General features: G+C 51.7%; 1 protein-coding gene across 2 annotated transcripts in view; it reads right to left on the bottom strand.

The window, feature by feature from the left end:
* NUP160 (nucleoporin 160) overlaps positions 1-17,673 on the bottom strand; it is a 24,309-nt gene extending 6,636 nt beyond the window's left edge. For both annotated transcript variants that reach the window (XR_014226512.1, XM_082283764.1), the window contains exons 1-22: positions 17,463-17,673; positions 17,078-17,288; positions 15,915-16,137; positions 15,753-15,831; positions 14,617-14,731; positions 13,793-13,951; positions 12,852-12,929; positions 12,212-12,309; positions 11,542-11,626; positions 11,242-11,310; positions 10,539-10,622; positions 9,916-10,086; positions 9,732-9,831; positions 8,430-8,595; positions 7,779-7,894; positions 7,512-7,672; positions 6,280-6,413; positions 5,936-6,006; positions 4,312-4,471; positions 3,786-3,855; positions 960-1,058; positions 592-711 (exon numbers count right to left, since the gene is read on the bottom strand). Coding sequence is in view for 1 of the 2 variants with exons in the window: in XM_082283764.1 (XP_082139890.1) it covers positions 592-711; positions 960-1,058; positions 3,786-3,855; positions 4,312-4,471; positions 5,936-6,006; positions 6,280-6,413; positions 7,512-7,672; positions 7,779-7,894; positions 8,430-8,595; positions 9,732-9,831; positions 9,916-10,086; positions 10,539-10,622; positions 11,242-11,310; positions 11,542-11,626; positions 12,212-12,309; positions 12,852-12,929; positions 13,793-13,951; positions 14,617-14,731; positions 15,753-15,831; positions 15,915-16,137; positions 17,078-17,288; positions 17,463-17,665 (2,772 nt within the window). In the remaining variant the exon portion in view is untranslated. The remainder of the gene's footprint in view (positions 1-591; positions 712-959; positions 1,059-3,785; positions 3,856-4,311; positions 4,472-5,935; positions 6,007-6,279; positions 6,414-7,511; positions 7,673-7,778; positions 7,895-8,429; positions 8,596-9,731; positions 9,832-9,915; positions 10,087-10,538; positions 10,623-11,241; positions 11,311-11,541; positions 11,627-12,211; positions 12,310-12,851; positions 12,930-13,792; positions 13,952-14,616; positions 14,732-15,752; positions 15,832-15,914; positions 16,138-17,077; positions 17,289-17,462) is intronic.

The raw sequence follows: 17,673 nt of genomic DNA, 5'->3' as shown, positions 1-17,673 counted from the left end.
AAAAGGGAAGATTTAGGTAAACCACAGGGATCTGGATGAAATCCCAGCACAACAGGACCAGGTTATGGCTTCTATGGAGGATTCACCTCTGTGCATGGGGGATTTTTGAACCATTTCAGCATTGATGATTAGTTTTCTGGATCCTAAACCCAGGGAATTCCTCACCAAGAGCCCAGCTCCAGGCTCACAGCCTGCCTGAACCATGGCATTATGTAGAAGAAAGATCCTATCTCAATTTAAACATACTCGTTCTCATGTGCCTCAGAGCTTAATAACCTTCCCCTTAGGCAGCATCTTACATCAAGTCTGGACATGTCTGGCTTCTGCTTCCAGCAGCTGGATCTCATCCTGCCTTTTTCTGCTGGATAACAAACTCCTTGGCTATTAGGAAACCAGTAGGTGGAAAGTACCTAAATTTCACATGCTCAGCTTCTCATTACCCCCAAACAAAGTGAACAAAATACAGATGTTTCACATTCCAAAAACTAGTCTTCTGAGGCTCAAGTCACTTCCCCCAAAGCCAGGGATTTGCAGGAACTCCCTCTCAAGTGTGGAAGGACTTGGTGCCAGTTTACCTGCTTAGGACCGTACCTTGTTATAGTACTGCAGGCGTGGCGTGGAGACCACCTCGCCCTCCTCAGGCTGGATCAGCCTGTCCAGGAACTCCTCTCTTCCCACCTCAGAGGCAGCTTGGCAGAAGCAATCCAAAGCCTGGAAGCAGACCTGGAATCAGCTCGCTGTCCCCTCATGTGACTGATCCACCTGCTGTACAGGTGAGGGGACAGTTGGGCCTGTCCCAAGCTCGTGAGATCTTCCCCAAACGTAGATCCCACCATGCCACTCCAATCCCATCCTTTCCCAAAGGAGGCAGAGCTTGGGAAGGACGCCTCCTGTGCACCTCCTCCCTCCCAAGGGAAAAGGTCCCAGACCCCAAGAAGGAGATGAGGGGAAGGCCTCACCTTGTGCCCTTCACCCATGACGAGGTAGCACCTGCCCATCATGAAGCAGCAGGAGCCCATGTTCACGTGGCACCATGGCTGCAGCAGGCGGATGTATTCCTACGGGAGAGAAGGAATGGGAGTTTGGATTCAGGTCAGTGCTCACGTGTGATCTGCAGGCACCCAGGACCAGCCAAGTTTTTGGTGGCCCCTTTAGCTCCTGTGCTCAGACAAATCCTGCTTCTCCATCTTAGGGGCTGGTCTTTCCAGCCCCAAAGTCCCTTGGATGCACTGATCATAGAATCCTGGAATGCTTTGGGTTGGAAGGGACCCCTTAAAGCTCATCCAGACCCATGTCCCTGTGAAAGGCAGGGACACCTTCCACTAGACCAGGTTGCTCTAGGCCATGTCCAGCTTGGCCTTGGACACTTCCAGGGATGGGGCAGCCACAGCTTCTCTGGGCAACCAGTGTCAGGGCCTCACCACCCATACAGGGAAGAATTTCTTCCCAACATTCCATCTACTCTTGCCCTCTGTCAGTATGAAGCCATTCCCCCTTGTCCTGTCAGTCTAGGTCCTTGTTCAAAGCCCCTCTCCAGCTCTCTTGGAGCCCCTTTGGGCACTGCAAGAGGCTCCCAGGAGACCTTGGAGCCTTCTCTTCTCCAGGCTGAACATTCCCAGCTCTCTCAGTTCTCCAGAGCAGAGCTGCTCCAGCCCTGTAAGGGGGAGATATTCCCCCACATGCCCCTGGGAAAAAAACTGCTCTAAACATGTCCAGCGTCTGTATGAAGGACCTCAGAAACAGCTCCCAACACACCCCAAAATCAGACAGGATTCTTCCTACACCCTGTTGCAGGGAGAAAATGTGGACAGAACATGGAGGGCAGAGCGAAGGCTGCAGGACAATCGGCAAGGCAGGTGCTAGAAGGGGAATACCTGTGCAGGAGAAGGCCAGCAGCCAAGGAAGCACATGGATTACAGCATGTGGGAAGGAGTGCCGACGGCACTGAGGGCACAGATAAAGTGAGATGACCCAGCCTGGGCCTGTGCCAGCAGAGCATCCTCGTCATCCTTGGAGAAGCAGCCATGTCCTGCTAGCAGGGCCATGGGACTCAGCAGGAACTGGGAGGAGAAACCAGGACTTGGAAGTCAAGTCACCTCTACAGGTGCACAAACCACCAGCACCTCTTGCCTCACCTTTCCTGGCCATGAGTCCTCTCAAAACCACGTGGCGACGCATCCGGAGCCCGGATTCACTGCCTGGATTAGCAGCCACAAGGGATAAATCCTGCTCCAGCTTGTCACACACAGTGAGCAACACAGAGAGGCTTGGCCCATGTCCCAGGCCTCTGCTTTGCCACCAGACCATCCCCGTGCCTACCTGCTCCTTGCAAGGAGCTTCCCATACCCACAATTTGGGTCACCGTGATCACAGCAAAGCTGCTGTGATCTCCCTGGGGTCAAGGCACTTAATCCAAGTTTCCGTGACCGACTGGGATCAGGGAGAGGAACAGAAGGCAGTGGGGAGGAGGAGGAGCTGGGCTCTGCAGAGATAAAAGCCTGGAGGAGACACCAGCGAGGCGAAAGCAATGCGAGGAGATTCAAAGCCTGCACGTATGCCAGGAGGGAGAACGATGCTGCTCCAATCTTGGCATTTCCTGGCTAAAAACCTCTGAAGAATTGAAATTCTTCTCTCAATTCTTCTCAGCAGCAACACAAAAGGAAGCAATTCAGCCCCCAGGTATGAGGGGCTGGGAGGATAAAAGGTTCTGCTGAAAAACAGGTCGTCACTAACAGCCTGCCTGGCCCTGGTGCCTCCAGAAATGCCCCAGACAGGGATGAAGCATCACGTGGAGCTGCAGACAAGGAATTGTGTGGGTCAGAACTCGAGCACAAGCAACTCCAGCTGCCAAGAGCACAGGGAGAGAGGTGGAGGAACAATGATCTGAAATACAGCAGTCTAAAACGCCTGGAAATCAGCAGCTCACCATCCCTGCTACTGGGATGCCAGGAGCAGCCAGAGATGGAATGTTGACGGGTGTTTCTCACACTGTTTTTTACTAATAAGGATGTTGAAGAAATAGATGAGCCCCTTCTGGGCTGAAGGAATCCTTCTAAACCCAGGTCCCATGGGCAATCATGGGCAAAGGTGGTACAGGAAAGGCTGTGGGCACACCAGCAGCCAACAAGCTCTAGGATTGTTGGGATATTTACACAGGCTCTGCAAAGATGTTTCAGGAGCGCAGCATCACATGGTCAGACGAGCCCTGGGAGAATGAACTCCTCCATGGAACGGGAATAGCATAACCTGAGTATCTGGATGCTCTTGAAAACAGATGAAAGACAAAATTCAGAAGACGATTCCCCCATGGCAGGGGAGTGGAATGAGATGAGCTTTAAGGTCCTTTCCAACCCAAACCATTCTGGGATTCCATGATCTTACATCACTCCCCATCAGATGCTCTGTGGCATTGTCTCAGCTCAGAGAGCAGTGATTTGGGGTGGTGGCTTTAAAACTAAAACAGGGGAGATTTACATTGGATATTGGGAAGGAATTCTTCCCTATGAGGGTGGGGAGGCCCTGGCACAGGTTGCCCAGAGAAGCTGTGGCTGCTCCATCCCTGGACGTGTCCAAGGCCAGACTGGACAAGGCTTGGAGCAACCTGGTCTAGTGGACAGTGTCCCTGTCCACGGCAGGGGATGGAACTGAATGAGCTCTGAAGTCCCTTCCAACCCAAACCATTCCAGGATTCCACGACTAGAGAAAAGCAGAACTCCAGCACTTGGAAAGATGATGTTTTGGGGAGTTTTCCAGCACCCGTGAGAGGGCTGGCGTGATGCACTCACCTGGAGCTGGGTGTACTGACAGCTCCCCATCAGGCACTCTGGGAAGAGGAAGCCAGGATTGCTGGGCCATCTGAGCAGAGGTTAAGGAACACAGGAGAATCCAGTCTGGAGAGCTTGGAGAACTAACTAGTCTGGAAGCCAACATGCCTCTCATACTCTGTTCGTAGGGGGAAAGGAGAGAAGATTAAGCTGCTCTTTATACAAGTCATTATTCTGTAATAAGATTTATCCATATTAGAACAAAATCACCAGTACATCTAATCCCCAACCCCTGCTACCCTTCCAAATCCCCCAGCATCCCACCCCACCAAGTCACGTAGTGAGAGCTCAGGGGCTTAAAGTCAAAAACTCAAATCCTTTATCGTGCACCTAAACAGGATGAAATCTGTGAAATCTTAAAATACCCACAAATCCCATTAATGCCAACAACCTCACTCCTTCAGGCTTGTCTTGGAAATTTGGGGGTGGAAAACTCATTTTGGAACAGCAGGAGGCTCAGTGGCAATGGATTCACAGCCAAGGATACAGCAGAGGCAGAAAATCAGCCACAATTGAGGTGATGAGATGGGGCCAGTTCAAACTTGTCTCAGCCAAAGAGGTGTTTGGTTGCAGGAAGAGTCGGGATATGATGTGTTTTCTGGCCACTTCCTGAAAGAAGAGCTCCACGATTGTTTGAGGGCCGGATACTAGAAGTACAAATTAAAGGAACAGTGAGTAGAGGGCCTGCAGCAGAGATCCCAGGTTTTCCACCCTGTGCTGTGCTCATCAGCCCAAACAGCACAGATTAAGTCAGGGCAAACCAAAAGCACGTTCCACACTCCAATTTGTTGGTTTTGGATTTCTCCTGCCGTCTGGTTAAGTCACAGAGAGCAGCAGGAGATCAAAGTGCCCTATCCTGCAGTGTCTATTAACCACAGCTCAATTAAAACGCACAAAAAAAAGGCTCTGCTCCCTCTCCACTTGTTATTCCCAGCCCAGCTGCAGCTTCCCAGCACGACAGGGCTGAGGGAGTGCTGAGCTGGCTGTTCCAATCCCTCCCTCCTCATTCCAGCACCCCAAAAATCCCCCCTTACTGACCGTTCTCGGCGCCTCTCCCCTAGCTGCCACCTCCTTCCCTACGTTTTGCATACTTTTCCCCAAAGAACAGTGGCCAAACAGGACTTTCCTCATGAGCCAGCCAAGAAATAACCCACGACACTGGCACACACAAAGGATGTTTTCAACTTCCCTGACATTTCCAGCTGCCTCCTGCACCCAGACTCTCGGTCAGGGAGAGCTCGGGCTCTGAGGATCACTGATGTCAGAAAATGGAGGAAGCTCTTTCCCAGCTCACACGTGGCACTGCTGCCCGTTTGTCCCAGATTTTCCCAGCTCCTTCTGAAGTATCTCAGCCTCCAAGTGCTGACTAGTCACAGCAGGCTCTTACCTGCATGTTTCCTTCCCATCCCTGTTCACCTCCTCCCTTTGGAACCACTTCAAGGCCCGCATTTCCCTAATTAAGCTGCCTTATATTCTCCCAATAAAAAACTAACCCAAAACTTACATCTTTGCAGCAAAACTTAAAAAATATGAACCAAATATCAGCAGCAATGTTGTGGGGAGGTATTTCCATGTTTCAAACACTTCTGAGCAAGTACTTCTACATTTTAATGCTTCCCTGAGCTGCTGCAGCATAAAGGCTGGAGAGCAGGACATGTTGGATGGAGCAGGTTGCTCTGAGCAATGCCAGCTAGTGGAAGGTGTCCTTGCCATGGCAGGGGGGTGGAACTGGATGAGCTTTAAGGTCCTTCCAACCCAAACCATTCCAGGATTCTGTGACAGACCTGGTCTGAGCTACTACAGCCACTGTGAAGTACATGAGGGGTGAGTCTGGCTGATGCTACCGGGGTTAGAATGAAAAACTTTTGGCTGAGTGAGGCATTTCCAGCCTTCTCAGGCTGAGAGTAAAATCCAAGTCCAACCTCCAAGATCCTTTGATGTTGGTTGGTTTGTTTTTTTTTTTTTGTGGACAGCCTGACAAACATCCCCACTTAAATCAGGGTCATTCAACCACACAGTCCATTAGCTCCCTGCATAAAGCACTTCCCTCAGGTGGCAGAGACAGGCTTAAATAACAGAAAGGGAGAGTTGATGATCCGTGGACACCTTACCCAGTCTGTGTGGTGTCAGAGCCGTGGTGTCTGCTAACTCCAACACAGAGAGATGCTGCAGATTAGATTCCCTAGGGAAGAAAGGAGCCCTCAGTGAAGAGACAACAAAACGCCTCCCGCTTTAATTGTGCTCATTGTTCAACTCCCACGAAGCACAGAACAGTGAGGCCTCGCAGGGCAGATTTAGCACAAGGCAGAGTCAGCTCAGAACATGGAAGGTGGAAAAAAATCCTCCCCAGTGCTCCTGGAATGATATTCCCACAGTAACCACCTGCTTTCCACACCAGGAAGGGCATTTCAGGTGGATTCAGGAGGAATCAAAGCCAGGCCAGGCAGAGACTTACAGCGTGTCCACAGGGACGTCGGAGGCCAGGCACTGGCTCGCCCACCGGATCAGGAAGTAGGACAGCAGCAGGGGAGAGGTGCGGTGCAGCAGGTCCTGCTGGGACTGGAAGAGCTGTCCCCCTCCCAAAACCATCTGCAAAGAAAGCACAGAACTTGGCACACTTGGAGCAGTGGCAGGACAAGGGCAACCAGAGAGGTTTGTATCAGGCCCAGCTCGTCCCTCCTGCCAACACCAAGGTGCTCAACAGCCTGGCAGGAACTCAGCCCGCCCAGGGAAACAGCAGGACTCTCGCCCCACCTCTGGAAGTGCTCGAGGCCAGGTTGGAAGGTGCTTGGAGAAACCTGGCCTAGTGGAAAATGCCCCTGCTCATGCCAGTCTTTAAGATCCCTTCCAACCCAAAGCATTCCAGGATTGCTATCCCAGAGATTGAAATCATGGCTTTGCTGCAGAGATCATTTCAGGGTCTCCATAAGCTCCAGCAAAGAGCAGGAGTCACAGGAGAAGAAACAATCTGAGCTTTTGAAGGACACAGGTACATCAAGGTGGGAAAGCAGGTCACATGCCTCACGGTCTGGGAGAGCCCAGCTCCAGAGGGCACCTTGCAACACACCTTAAATGCTACCAGGACAACCTTATCCAGGAAAAAGAGATTTATTTTCAACCAGGAAACTCCTGGTTATTTTAAAGTAAATAATATTGGTTTAAACAAGGCCATCCCTGTCTGGGGACTTGTTCCGCATACCTGCGCCCATCCAAAGCAGCAGCACCGTGCCTCATGTGGCCTCAGGCCTGATGGGACAGACCAAGACCAGCCCATCCAACCATCCCAAACACAGCTACCAGAGTGGGGACTGTTTGCTCCGGCTGGAGCAGCTTCCAAGGAGCTGAAACTGCAGCCTTGGAGTGTGCTGCAAGAGAATCGCTGCTGGGAGAGGGATGGGGGATAGCTGAGAGAGTTGCATGTGCTGATTCATATGGGAGGCTGGAATCCATGCCCTCCTCCCACAAATACAGCTTGGCTTCCTGGATGCTCAGCGTGGCATAAAGGGAATTAGGCTGCTTTGATTAGGAGGACAAAAGCAGCTGGAGGAGAGAGCAGGACCTGCCCAGGCCTCGGGCTATTCCAACAGCCTTGTGGGAAGAGACAGAGCTCCGCCCTGCACCACCAGCAGAACCCCACAGGATTCCCAAGTCCCAGGAGCACGGCAGTAGCGCCGGGGCTGTACTCACAGGATCTCCGAGGCGCAGCAGGAGCTGCTGGAGGATGAGCAGGTCCCGGCAGAGGAGGAAGCGGACAGTGCAGATCTTGGCCACCCCTCCGCACACCACGTGTGCCGCGGTGCCGCTGCCGAACAGCTGGGACAGGCTCATGCGCAGCGCCAGGTGAGGAGCTGTGGGGAAAGCCGCCTAGGTGAGACAGGAGCCACACAGGCAGCAACAATTCCCAGAATAAAGACACTTCCCAGCATTTCCCAGAAGCTGGTGAAGAGCTTTCACCTCTTTCCATGTCAGCGTCTGTTTCATAGTCCATCTCTCGGATGAGCAATCCGATGGCATGGATGGGGTTCCTGATCTCCTGCAGTTTGCTGTGGATATCCTCCATCACATTTTCCCTGCAAAATCAAAAAGATCCTCATCATCACAAACAGCAACCTCAGGTTCCAACTGAAGAGGGCTCCCTTAAGCTCCATTCCACTGCGGATCAGTATCTGATCAGTCTGGACATTCCTAACTGGAATCCTTGGCTGGCTTGTGAGTTTTATTATAGTGCCTGCAGGGACCAGTCTATTTATTCCACTCCCTCAGGCTATCAGGAAATACCAGCCAGATAGTTGGCATTCCACGACGGAATGATTTCAGGTTAGCACAGGAACCACACGGTTTGATCAAGGCTCTGACCTCTTCCTACTGTCTCCAGGCACTTCTTTCCATGCCTAACAGGAATCTGTCCCTCTCCTGCTCTCTAGGTTCTGGATGGAAGACCCTGCTAGTGACACCAAACCACGGTCCTCATCCCTGGAAAAGTCTCCTGCAGCACGGGGCAAGGAGCCCACACATCTCAAATGCCCTTGGATGTCAAGCAAGGACAGCTCTGGACAATCCCAGCTCAGCCACCCTGAGAAGCTTCTGGAAAACACATCTCCTTACGTGTCACTAGCTATCAAGTCCTCCAGGATCTGCTCTGCAGCCTTTTCTGGAGGCTGGAGGCGGGAGCAAGCCATTTCCATGATGAATGCCATTTCCATGGAAATTGATTCTCCGATCAGGCGAAGGCACTGGACAAGACAGACAACATCACGAGACATCTCCAAATCTGCAATGAAAGAATCTAACTGTGTATTTTCCAAGAGATTTCCAACGGAAAGTGGGAAGACCATGCAAAAGCCAGTTAGTTCAGCTCCCATCATCAGTAACAGCAGACTGGTCCCAGTTCCCTGCGCCAAACCCTTCCCCAGTAACAATGAGGCTAAACTGAAGCTCAGGAGTTGACAAGGGAAAGATTTGGGCTTCATTATTTGGAAAATGCAAAATGATGCAACAATAAAAAAATTAAATTCCCTCCAAGGGACCTTTTCCAGCCACAGGTTGAAAGGAAATAATTAGTGCAAAAAAATATATCCTGGAGAAAATGGCTCAGCTCGGCTCTGCAATCCTTTATGGATGAGATTTTAAATTAAATCCCGTCTTTTGAGACTGTGACTGTTAAAAACTGCCAGGGCAGGAACTGCTGGGGCTCCCAAATCTAGCCCAGGCCTCCAGCTTTCCTTCCCTCTGCTCCACAAAAAGCTCAACCAAATGCATGACGATCCCGCTTTATAAAAATATATAAAAATCACTCAAGCATGAAAGTGGAGCTTAGGTAACATTTTCCATAGCCTTTTTCCTAGTGAAATGGCATTCCAGGGCCAGCAAAGCACAGAGGGCACCGTGGTGACAATATTAATGACATGTTTTCCATACTCTGGCATTCACTTCCCGGAGACAAGGAACAACATGGCCCCTTTCCACAGTTGATGTGAAAATATTTCATAAATCCTGGAATGGTTTGGGTTGGAAGGGACCTTAAAGCCCATTCAGTCCCACTCCCTGCCTAGGGCAGGGACACCTTCCACTACCCCAGGTTGCTCCAAGCCCTGTCCAATCTGGCCTTGGACACTTCCAGGGATCCAGGGGCAGCCACAGCTTCTCTAGGCAACCTGTGCCAGGGCCTCACCACCCTCACGGGAAAGAATTTCTCCCAGCCCAAACAATTCCATGACTCCATGGGCAGCCTTGACACTATTTTCTAATTGCTGGTGTGAGCATGATGGCAAGTTTCACAAAATAAGTATCCCTGCAAAGCCAAAATAAAACTATCTCCATGCAACTGTGGATCAGGAGCTCTTCAAGAGGTCTCTATGGAAGCTCCTACACCCCTGACAGGAGGGAAAAAACTCCGTGTCTCCTCACCTTCAAAGATGGCAGCGTCGTCCTCAGTCAGGAGGTGCTCATTGGAGAGGAGATAGAGATGATCCACCAAGGAGCAGGGCACGAGGAAGGACATGGAGCCCTGAAAGGTGAGGAGAAAACCCTTGAGCTTCCCAAATCCTCTGGAGAAACTTGTCCAGGGAATCTCACCACCACCCAGCCTCACCTTCTTCAGCAGGCACACCATGCTGGTGTAGGGGTTCAGGTGCAAGGCCAGGGGCCGGGAAAGAGCTTCCTGGTACTGCAGGCAGCAGGCATAGAACTTGGACCAGAATTCCACCTGCAGCTGCCAGAACTCCTCCGGGGAGCACTCGTATTCTGTCACACTGCCCTGGAACTAGCGGGGGCAAAACAAAGGAATCATGAATAGTGGAGTAAAATAAGGACAAACAGGATAAAACGAGGGAAATTCAGACCCAAAAGGACAAAGAGATCCTTCAAGTAGGTCCCCTGATAATTGCCATTTGGATTATTTGGAAGATAATCCCTGTATTTTGGATTCTCTTCCAAAATGATGAGCAACAGCTCTGCACGGTGGTGGCCTGCGCAACGTGTGATGGGTGACCAAAATGCAAGCAGGGAGCAGAGATGCAACACCCAGAAGGATTCCAAAAACCCAAGAGGGACAGGAAATCCCAGGCAGGAAGGATGAAGACTTGTACTTTTTAAAAAGTCACATCATTCCCTTTGGAGAAATAAAAGGATAAACCAAGGCCTGAGATCACTTGGCACCTAAAACATCACCACACCATGTACAACACAATATCCTGGAAGGAAAATCCATCTCACCTCGTTTTCCACGGCTAAGGTGACCTCTTTCCTTAACTCATCCCACGTCAGATCCATGTGCCTCTCAGTTCCTTGAGAAAAGATCTGCAAAGCAGCACAGGAAACTTGGATTTTAAGGCAAGGGTTCAAGGAGCACTGAGCGAGGTAAAGCAGGACAAGAGCATAAGCCAGCACTTTGTGGGATGGAAGTGTTAAAAGAAAGGTCTGGATGCTAAATTTGGGATACATGGATGCATGGCAGTGTGCAGCCACCACACCTCAAGGGATTTAAAAGCCATGTGATGTGGCACTCAGGGACACGGCTTAGTGGTGGCCTTGGCAGTGCTGGAGGGAACGGTTGTATTCCACCATCTCAGAGAGCTTTTCCAACCTTAATAATTCCACGATTCCATGACATATCCTGACAAACAGCACCACGGGGCGCTGAGTCCCCATTCCCCTGGCTAAATCAGCAGGAATGAAAAACAAGCTCAGCAACTTGCTGTGCTATCCAAGGGGGAAAAAAACCAATCATCTGGATTCCAGGTTCCGCCTCCGGCTGTGGGCACACAGCAGCTGCAGCGCGGCCCAGCAGCCACCAACTTGCTCCAGGGATTCCCCATGAAAACATGCCTGGCAAGAGCTCCAAGGAATCCTGCTGCCTCACATCTAAAGAGCCAGGAAAAGGACAAACAGAGAGCATCCCAAATTCCTTCTCACCTACCTGCAAAGCCTTCTGGATAGCTGCATTAGTGAACCGGCCTGGCATGAAAAGATATTCCAGGTAGGTTTCCTGCAAAAAGATCATGACTTAAGGAAGCTCAAGGATGAGGAGAACATTTAAGCTGCTGTTTCTGGTCTTTCCTCCCACTCTCAACGTCATCCCCTGGGTCCGTGTTTCTGCCACACTCTGCTCCAACCTGGGATCAAAAAAGGCCTCCTGCATACTCCAGACTTTGTTTATTCCCATTTTCTCTCCTGAGTGACCCTTTTATTTTTTGGTGCTGTTTTATGGCTGGCTCACCCTGGGGTCCTGATCCTGTCGGACCGTCACCTCCTCCTCAGGGAGTGGCTGCACAAATACCTGGTTCCACTGGCCTGCAACATTCCTGGAAGGAAACAAACCTGGAATCAGCTTGGCATCCACCTGAACCAAACCTGTGGCTTTCACCAGCAAAACCAGCCCTCTGGGTCTGGAAACAGGAGGTTTGCACAGTGACAAGGGACAGATTTGGGAAGGAGAGGTTAACTGTGGCATTCCTAGCCATCAGCTGACGGAACAGGTTAGAATCTTTCACTTTAATCAACGTTCTCCCCATTCAATAAGCTCACAAGCAACTCTGAGACTGAACAGTAGCTTCTTCTCCCAAAATTTGCACACTCACAGCATTTTTTCATCCACTGTTCAACTCTGCACCAACCTACCCTCTCAGCTTTATATTCAGGGATGATCCTTTCCTATCACCATCTCCCCAAAACATGTTTTTTCCTGGAAGGGATCACCTGGTTGTTTTGAAGGAGCTGTGGGGAAGCACAACGCTCCCTCGGCCACACTCAAACTCCACTTTTAGCACTCCTGCTGCCTGGGTTTTTATATTTTCCATGTTCTGGCAGCTAGAGTATAAACCTCTAAGTTGAGGAGCTCTGTCAGGGTTTTCCTGCAGTTATCCCAGTGATCCATGCCCAAAACTCACTGCTCAAAGTTGATGTATTTCACAACAGTTTGGTTCTCCTCGTTGTGCCACAGTGCCCAGATCTCGGCTGAGGTTAAGGCAAAGTCAACCAGAGTCTCCTAAGAAAGAGGGAAAGAGCCAATTTCCTTTCTTATCCCCAAATTAGAGTACAGCAGAGAAAGGTGGATACTTAACAACAGCAAAACATTCCCTTGTGGAATTTAAGAGGCTTTGGGAATTGTTCAGCCTGAATAAGAGAAAGCTTTGGGGTGAACTAATTGCCCCTTCCAGTACCTGAAGGAAGCCTACAAGAAAGATGGAGAGGGACTTTGGACAAGGGCTTGGAGTGACGGGACAAGTGGGAATGGCTCTAAACTGAAAAAGAGGAGATTCAGATGGGATATTGGGAAGAAATTGTTCCCTGTGAGGGTGCTGAGGCTGCCCAAAGAAGCTGTGGCTGCCCCATCCCTGAAAGTGTCCCAAGGCCAGGTGGGACAGGGCTTGGAGCAACCTGGTCTAGTGGAAGATGTCTCTGCCCACAGCAGGAGGTTGGAACAAGATGAGCTTTAAGGGGTCCCTTCCAACCCAACCATTCCATGACTATGATTTAAATCTCAAAGTCCAGGCCTTTCCCTCCTGGGGGCCAGGCGCCAGCTCTCACCTGTGAGGAGAACAGGGAGGAGATGTGGTCAAGGCTGTAGCGGTTGCTCTCGGTGCTCACCAGCTGGAAGACACAAAACTACAAACACGCCTCATAAATCACTTCCTGAAGAACTAAACCAATACATCTCAGGGAATCTCATCATTCCAGTCCCTCTCCCTGCCTGGTGTTAGGGGTAGCAACCCAGAAGACAAGAGGGGTGAGCTGAACACACCACTGACACCCTGGCTTCACCCTCCTCCCCAAGGACACTCATCCCTGCCTGGACCCAAAGGACTCCCAGCTCTTTCCAAACACTAACCTGAAAAACTGTAACACCACCACACCTGGCACTGCCAGGGACCACAAGATGTGGGAAAAGAAGGAGACTAAGGCGGGAAAGCCCCAATTCCTCAGCTGCAGGCCCAGCTCTGTGTGTTCTTCCCAGAGCAGAGCACTCGTGGGACAGCAGGACTCATGTTACATATTCTTGCTCTGCGGGAGAATTCCCTGGACAACAAGATAAGCTGTCCAACAGATGAGCCTGGTTTGTGCTGTCATTCCCCTCCTGCTAAATTTATCATTCTCCACAAAAAGTTCTCCCCAAATTGCACGAGCATCCACATGGTCCCAGGAGCCCAGCGTAAACACACCATCAGCATTTCCGTGCTTTTAGCTCCCCTTGGGCCTTTCCTTTTCCCACGGCATGTCCACACTTTCGGAACAGGAGATAAACAAGTGAACTAGCCCTCATGGATCAGCTTAGTCACACAGGGAATTCCACTCCCAGGGCTCAGGCACACATATCCCGCAGTGTCTTGAGGGGAAAAATGCTTATTTAGAAAGCACTGATCCCTCCAGAAGGTCACATGTGAAACTTTTCTCTATTTCTTGCCTTCCAAACCCAAGTCCTAGGGGAATGACTCCTCTTCCTGCAGCCTGAAGCACCTGTGGCTCCATACCTGCCCTCGCTTGGGAGCGTGCATGTAGACTCCCAGGTAAAGGCCCAGGGACTGGGAGAAGGCCAGGCGCAGGCGGTGCCCGGTGCCGGCCGCCAGCCGCAGGTCCCTGCTGACCGGCATGAATTCCAGCAGATCCGCCACCATCAGGCACATCTGATCCTGCAAACAACAGAAGTATCGGGAGAGCGGCTTAGGAAAGACTCAGGATTGAGAAACTGTTTGTCTCCCTCCTCTCCTTCCCCTTCCAGACAACATCTGCCTAGAGTTTTCCACAAAGGATGTAAATTAAGGCTCCATACATCTACCTGAATCCTTGGCTTCTCCCAGCTCACCTGGGCCCCCTTCACACCAATCCTACGGAGTGCTGGAGCCCAGGCACGCAGGATAAAGCTTCCCTTCCCTCCCACACCACATTCCAGTGCCACTGAGCCGTGAAAGCGCCGTGCTGCTCCATTAGCTCCGGCACTCAATATCTGGAGCAAGAGGCTTTTATTAACTTCTTGTTGACAAAGACACTTTCATTACTGCTGAAAGCAAGAGAAAATCCATTTGGGATGGCTCCTTGAGCCTCAAAGCGCTCCTGCCTGCCTTCCCAAACGCTCCAGTAGGTCTGGAAATAACTCTTATCCCAGGAACGAGGCTGGGCAGGAAACCCCTTGCTTCCCAGATGCTGCTACAAATGCTACAACTGTTCTCGCATGTTGTCCCAAATCCCACTGTGAAGAAGCCACAGCTACAATTTAACAGGAAATAGATCCATGCCAAGCATTCACACGTGATTCCTTGGGCTTCATTTTGCTCCCCCAAGCCCAGGTTCTGCTCACCTTGTAGGACCACATCCGGAGCTTATGGTCCTGGCAGAGGGCGAAGAGGAAGGCGTCGTGATCCAGACAGTGCACGGAGAGGCTGACAGGCACATCCGAGGGGCCACCATCGCCTCTGGAAAACCAGAGGTTACATCAACACCCTCAAAGAAAATTCCCCATCCCTGGAAGTGTCCAAACTCAGCCTGGACAGGGCTTGGAGCAATCTGGTCTAGTGGAAGGTGTCCCTGCCCTAGGCAGGGGGTGGGACTGGATGAGCTTTAAGGCCCCTTCCAACTCAAACCATTCCAGGAGTTCATGATTCTAAAATCAAGGCAGGTGCACAGATCCAAGGCACTGGGGTTCCACCATTGTGTTTAAATCCAAATAAACCAAATCCAAATAAAGTGGGGTGAGACCAGGAGAAGGTAATGTTTCAGCATCCACAGAGCAGAGGATCCCACCACATCAGTGACATCCAGTTCGTCACTTGCTTTGGTGGAGCTAACGCACCTTCCCACTTCTCCATCCCCAGCATGGTACTTGCAGAATGTAGCTGAAGGATCCAGAAGGAAAAAGGATCTGAGCAGCCCCAAACATGGACCCAAGCAGCCCCCAGCATAGATCCTGCCAGCCCCTGACAAGGATCCAAGAAGCCACAAGCAAGGATCCTGACAGCCCCCAGGCAATACCCCCCCGATGGTCAAAGTCACTCAGGGTATCAAGGGACTCACTCCCACTTCCAAGGAAAAGGCCCTAGGACTTGGCTGGGCACTCTAAACAATCCCACCCCTAAAGATCCCAATCCACCAGGAAGCATCCGTGTGATTCCCACGTAACCGCTGCCTGTCAGGAACGCGCCTGGCTCCTCAGCACCAGGGCAGAGTAATCCCTAATCCATGCTGGCTGTGAGCCACATCCTGGGCAAATCCTTGCAGGCCAATTACTAGAGAACATATTCACAGACACACGGAATCAGCAGGACCCTGCTAATCCAGCATTCCACTCCCAACTTCTGTATTCTGATAGCTCCTGTGACCCCATTAACATTTTTGGGTGGAGTATTTACAGGTGCCTGTGTGACTCGAGCTAAAAATTCCAGGTGAGGGAATCCAAAAGCCAAAATTAGCTCCATTTATCCGTCTCCAGGCATTCACCTGATGGCAGTTGGCATCCAGCCTGTGAGGAAACGCTGCACCACCGAGCTCTGCTTCAATTCCACGACAGAAACACTTCCTTCAAAAACAAAAGGAAAATCAAAAAATGAAGATTAAGTGAAATTCCAAGATGGGAGAGGGGTTGCAGTGCCCAACCCTTACCTGGAGCATCAGGAGGAGGCAGCTTAAGGACAAAGATCCCTCCTGAGGCAGAGGGAAGGGCAAAGAGAGCCTCGCCCTCGCTGCTCAGCCAGGCTGCGGAGGCCACAGAGTTGGGAGCCAGCCCCGGCACACTGGGAATCACGTAGTAATTGGAGGGATCCCTGATGTGGATTTTGCTGATATCTGTAAACACAGACTGCACTTGGCTCTCCGTTATCAGCTCCTGAAGGGAAACAGGAGAAAACAGCCTCAAGTTGTGCCAGGGGAGGTTTAGGTTGGATATCAGAGAAAATTCCTTCATGGAAGGGGTTATCAGGCATTGGAACAGGCTCCAGTGGTGGAGTTCCCATCCCGTGTGGATGTGGCACTTGGGGACATGGGTGGCCTTGGCAATGCTGGGGAATTGGCTGGACTCCACGATCCTAGAGGATTCCGTAAAACAGCAAATCCTGAGCGCACATATCTAAGGCACAGAAAAAACCCCCACCAGACGCTGATGAAATGGCAACTGTCTCCTCGATAAAAAGGATTTTTCCAGTAAAAAATCTCTGGGATAGCTCAGAGAAAATCGCTGGTGACAAAACGCAGGAAGAGCAGTTCTGCCACAGCACGGGGTCATCCCTTGGGAAAGCTCTCCCGAGCACTAAAAGCAGGAGAGAAGCTCTCCAAGAGAGTAGAGGATCTTGGCAAAAAGCAGGCATAAGAGGAAAAGTCAGAGCAAACGGGGAGAATCACGGAATCCTGGAATGGTTTCAGTCAGAAGGGACCTTAAAAACCATCCAGTTCCAGCCCACATCAGTGGAAAGATGGTAAATGTGATATACAGTTTGGCTAGGATCCATCTTCCACATGAAATATAGATTCCAATCCAGACAAAACCAGCCTGCAGCCTTCTCAGCTGGGGAAAAAAAGACAATCCAACCAGGAAGAGCTCTGGAAAAGCCAAGGCTCATTCCCAGCAGCAGCTCAACTCCAGTGTCACCACAGCCCACGACACAGGTGCGAGACCCAGCCAGCTCCTGAACAAAACAGGACGAAATTCCCCAAATCTCCTATTTTCCCTCTTGTTCCTGATGTATCTTGGGTCACCTGCCCCCTCCCAAGCCCTCCCTGCGGTGACGGGATCGCCTGCCCCGGCCCCCGGCGGCGTTCCCGGCACTCACGCTGCGGTAGAGACGGGAGGGGTGCGGGAGCAGCAGCCGGTGCACCGTCTGTGCCGTGAGCAGCAGCACCACCAGGTGACTCTGCACCTCGCACAGGTGGATCCCGCCCGGCAGGAACGGGCAGCCCTGGATCCGCAGCCGCACCGCGTTGTTCAGCAGGTTCACGTCCAGGGACTCCTCCACCAGCTCCACCGTGTCCCCCGACGTGCTCCTGCGGGAACAGAAGGGCAGACGTAGGGACAAGGAGGGTCTGAGAGAGGAGAGAAGAGCAGAGATGAGGATGAGCAGGATCTGAGGGACAGGAGGGTCTCAGACGGATGAGAAGGGGAGAGGTGTGGCTGAGAAGGGTCTAAGCGCGGCGAGGCGGACGGGGGCGTGCACTCACCATCGCACCCAGCGATTCCTGGTGGCGGCCCCGAGCTGCGCGCTCTCCTGGTAGCAGAAGCCGCCGGCGCTGTCGCTGTAGCGTCCGGCAGGGAGCGGGGCGATGCCGGGGGGCACGAACAGCAGCTCCTGCGGGGGTCGCGGCGGGGCCCGGCCGGCCGCGCTCAGCTCCAGGCAGCTCCGCGCCGCCAGGGCCGCCGCCATCTTGAGCC

The sequence above is a fragment of the Coloeus monedula genome (assembly GCF_965178545.1).
Source record: "Coloeus monedula genome assembly, chromosome: 6".
Lineage (NCBI taxonomy): Eukaryota > Metazoa > Chordata > Aves > Passeriformes > Corvidae > Coloeus > Coloeus monedula.
Note: the sequence above shows the minus strand (reverse complement) of the source record. Positions and strands in the feature narration are given on the sequence as shown.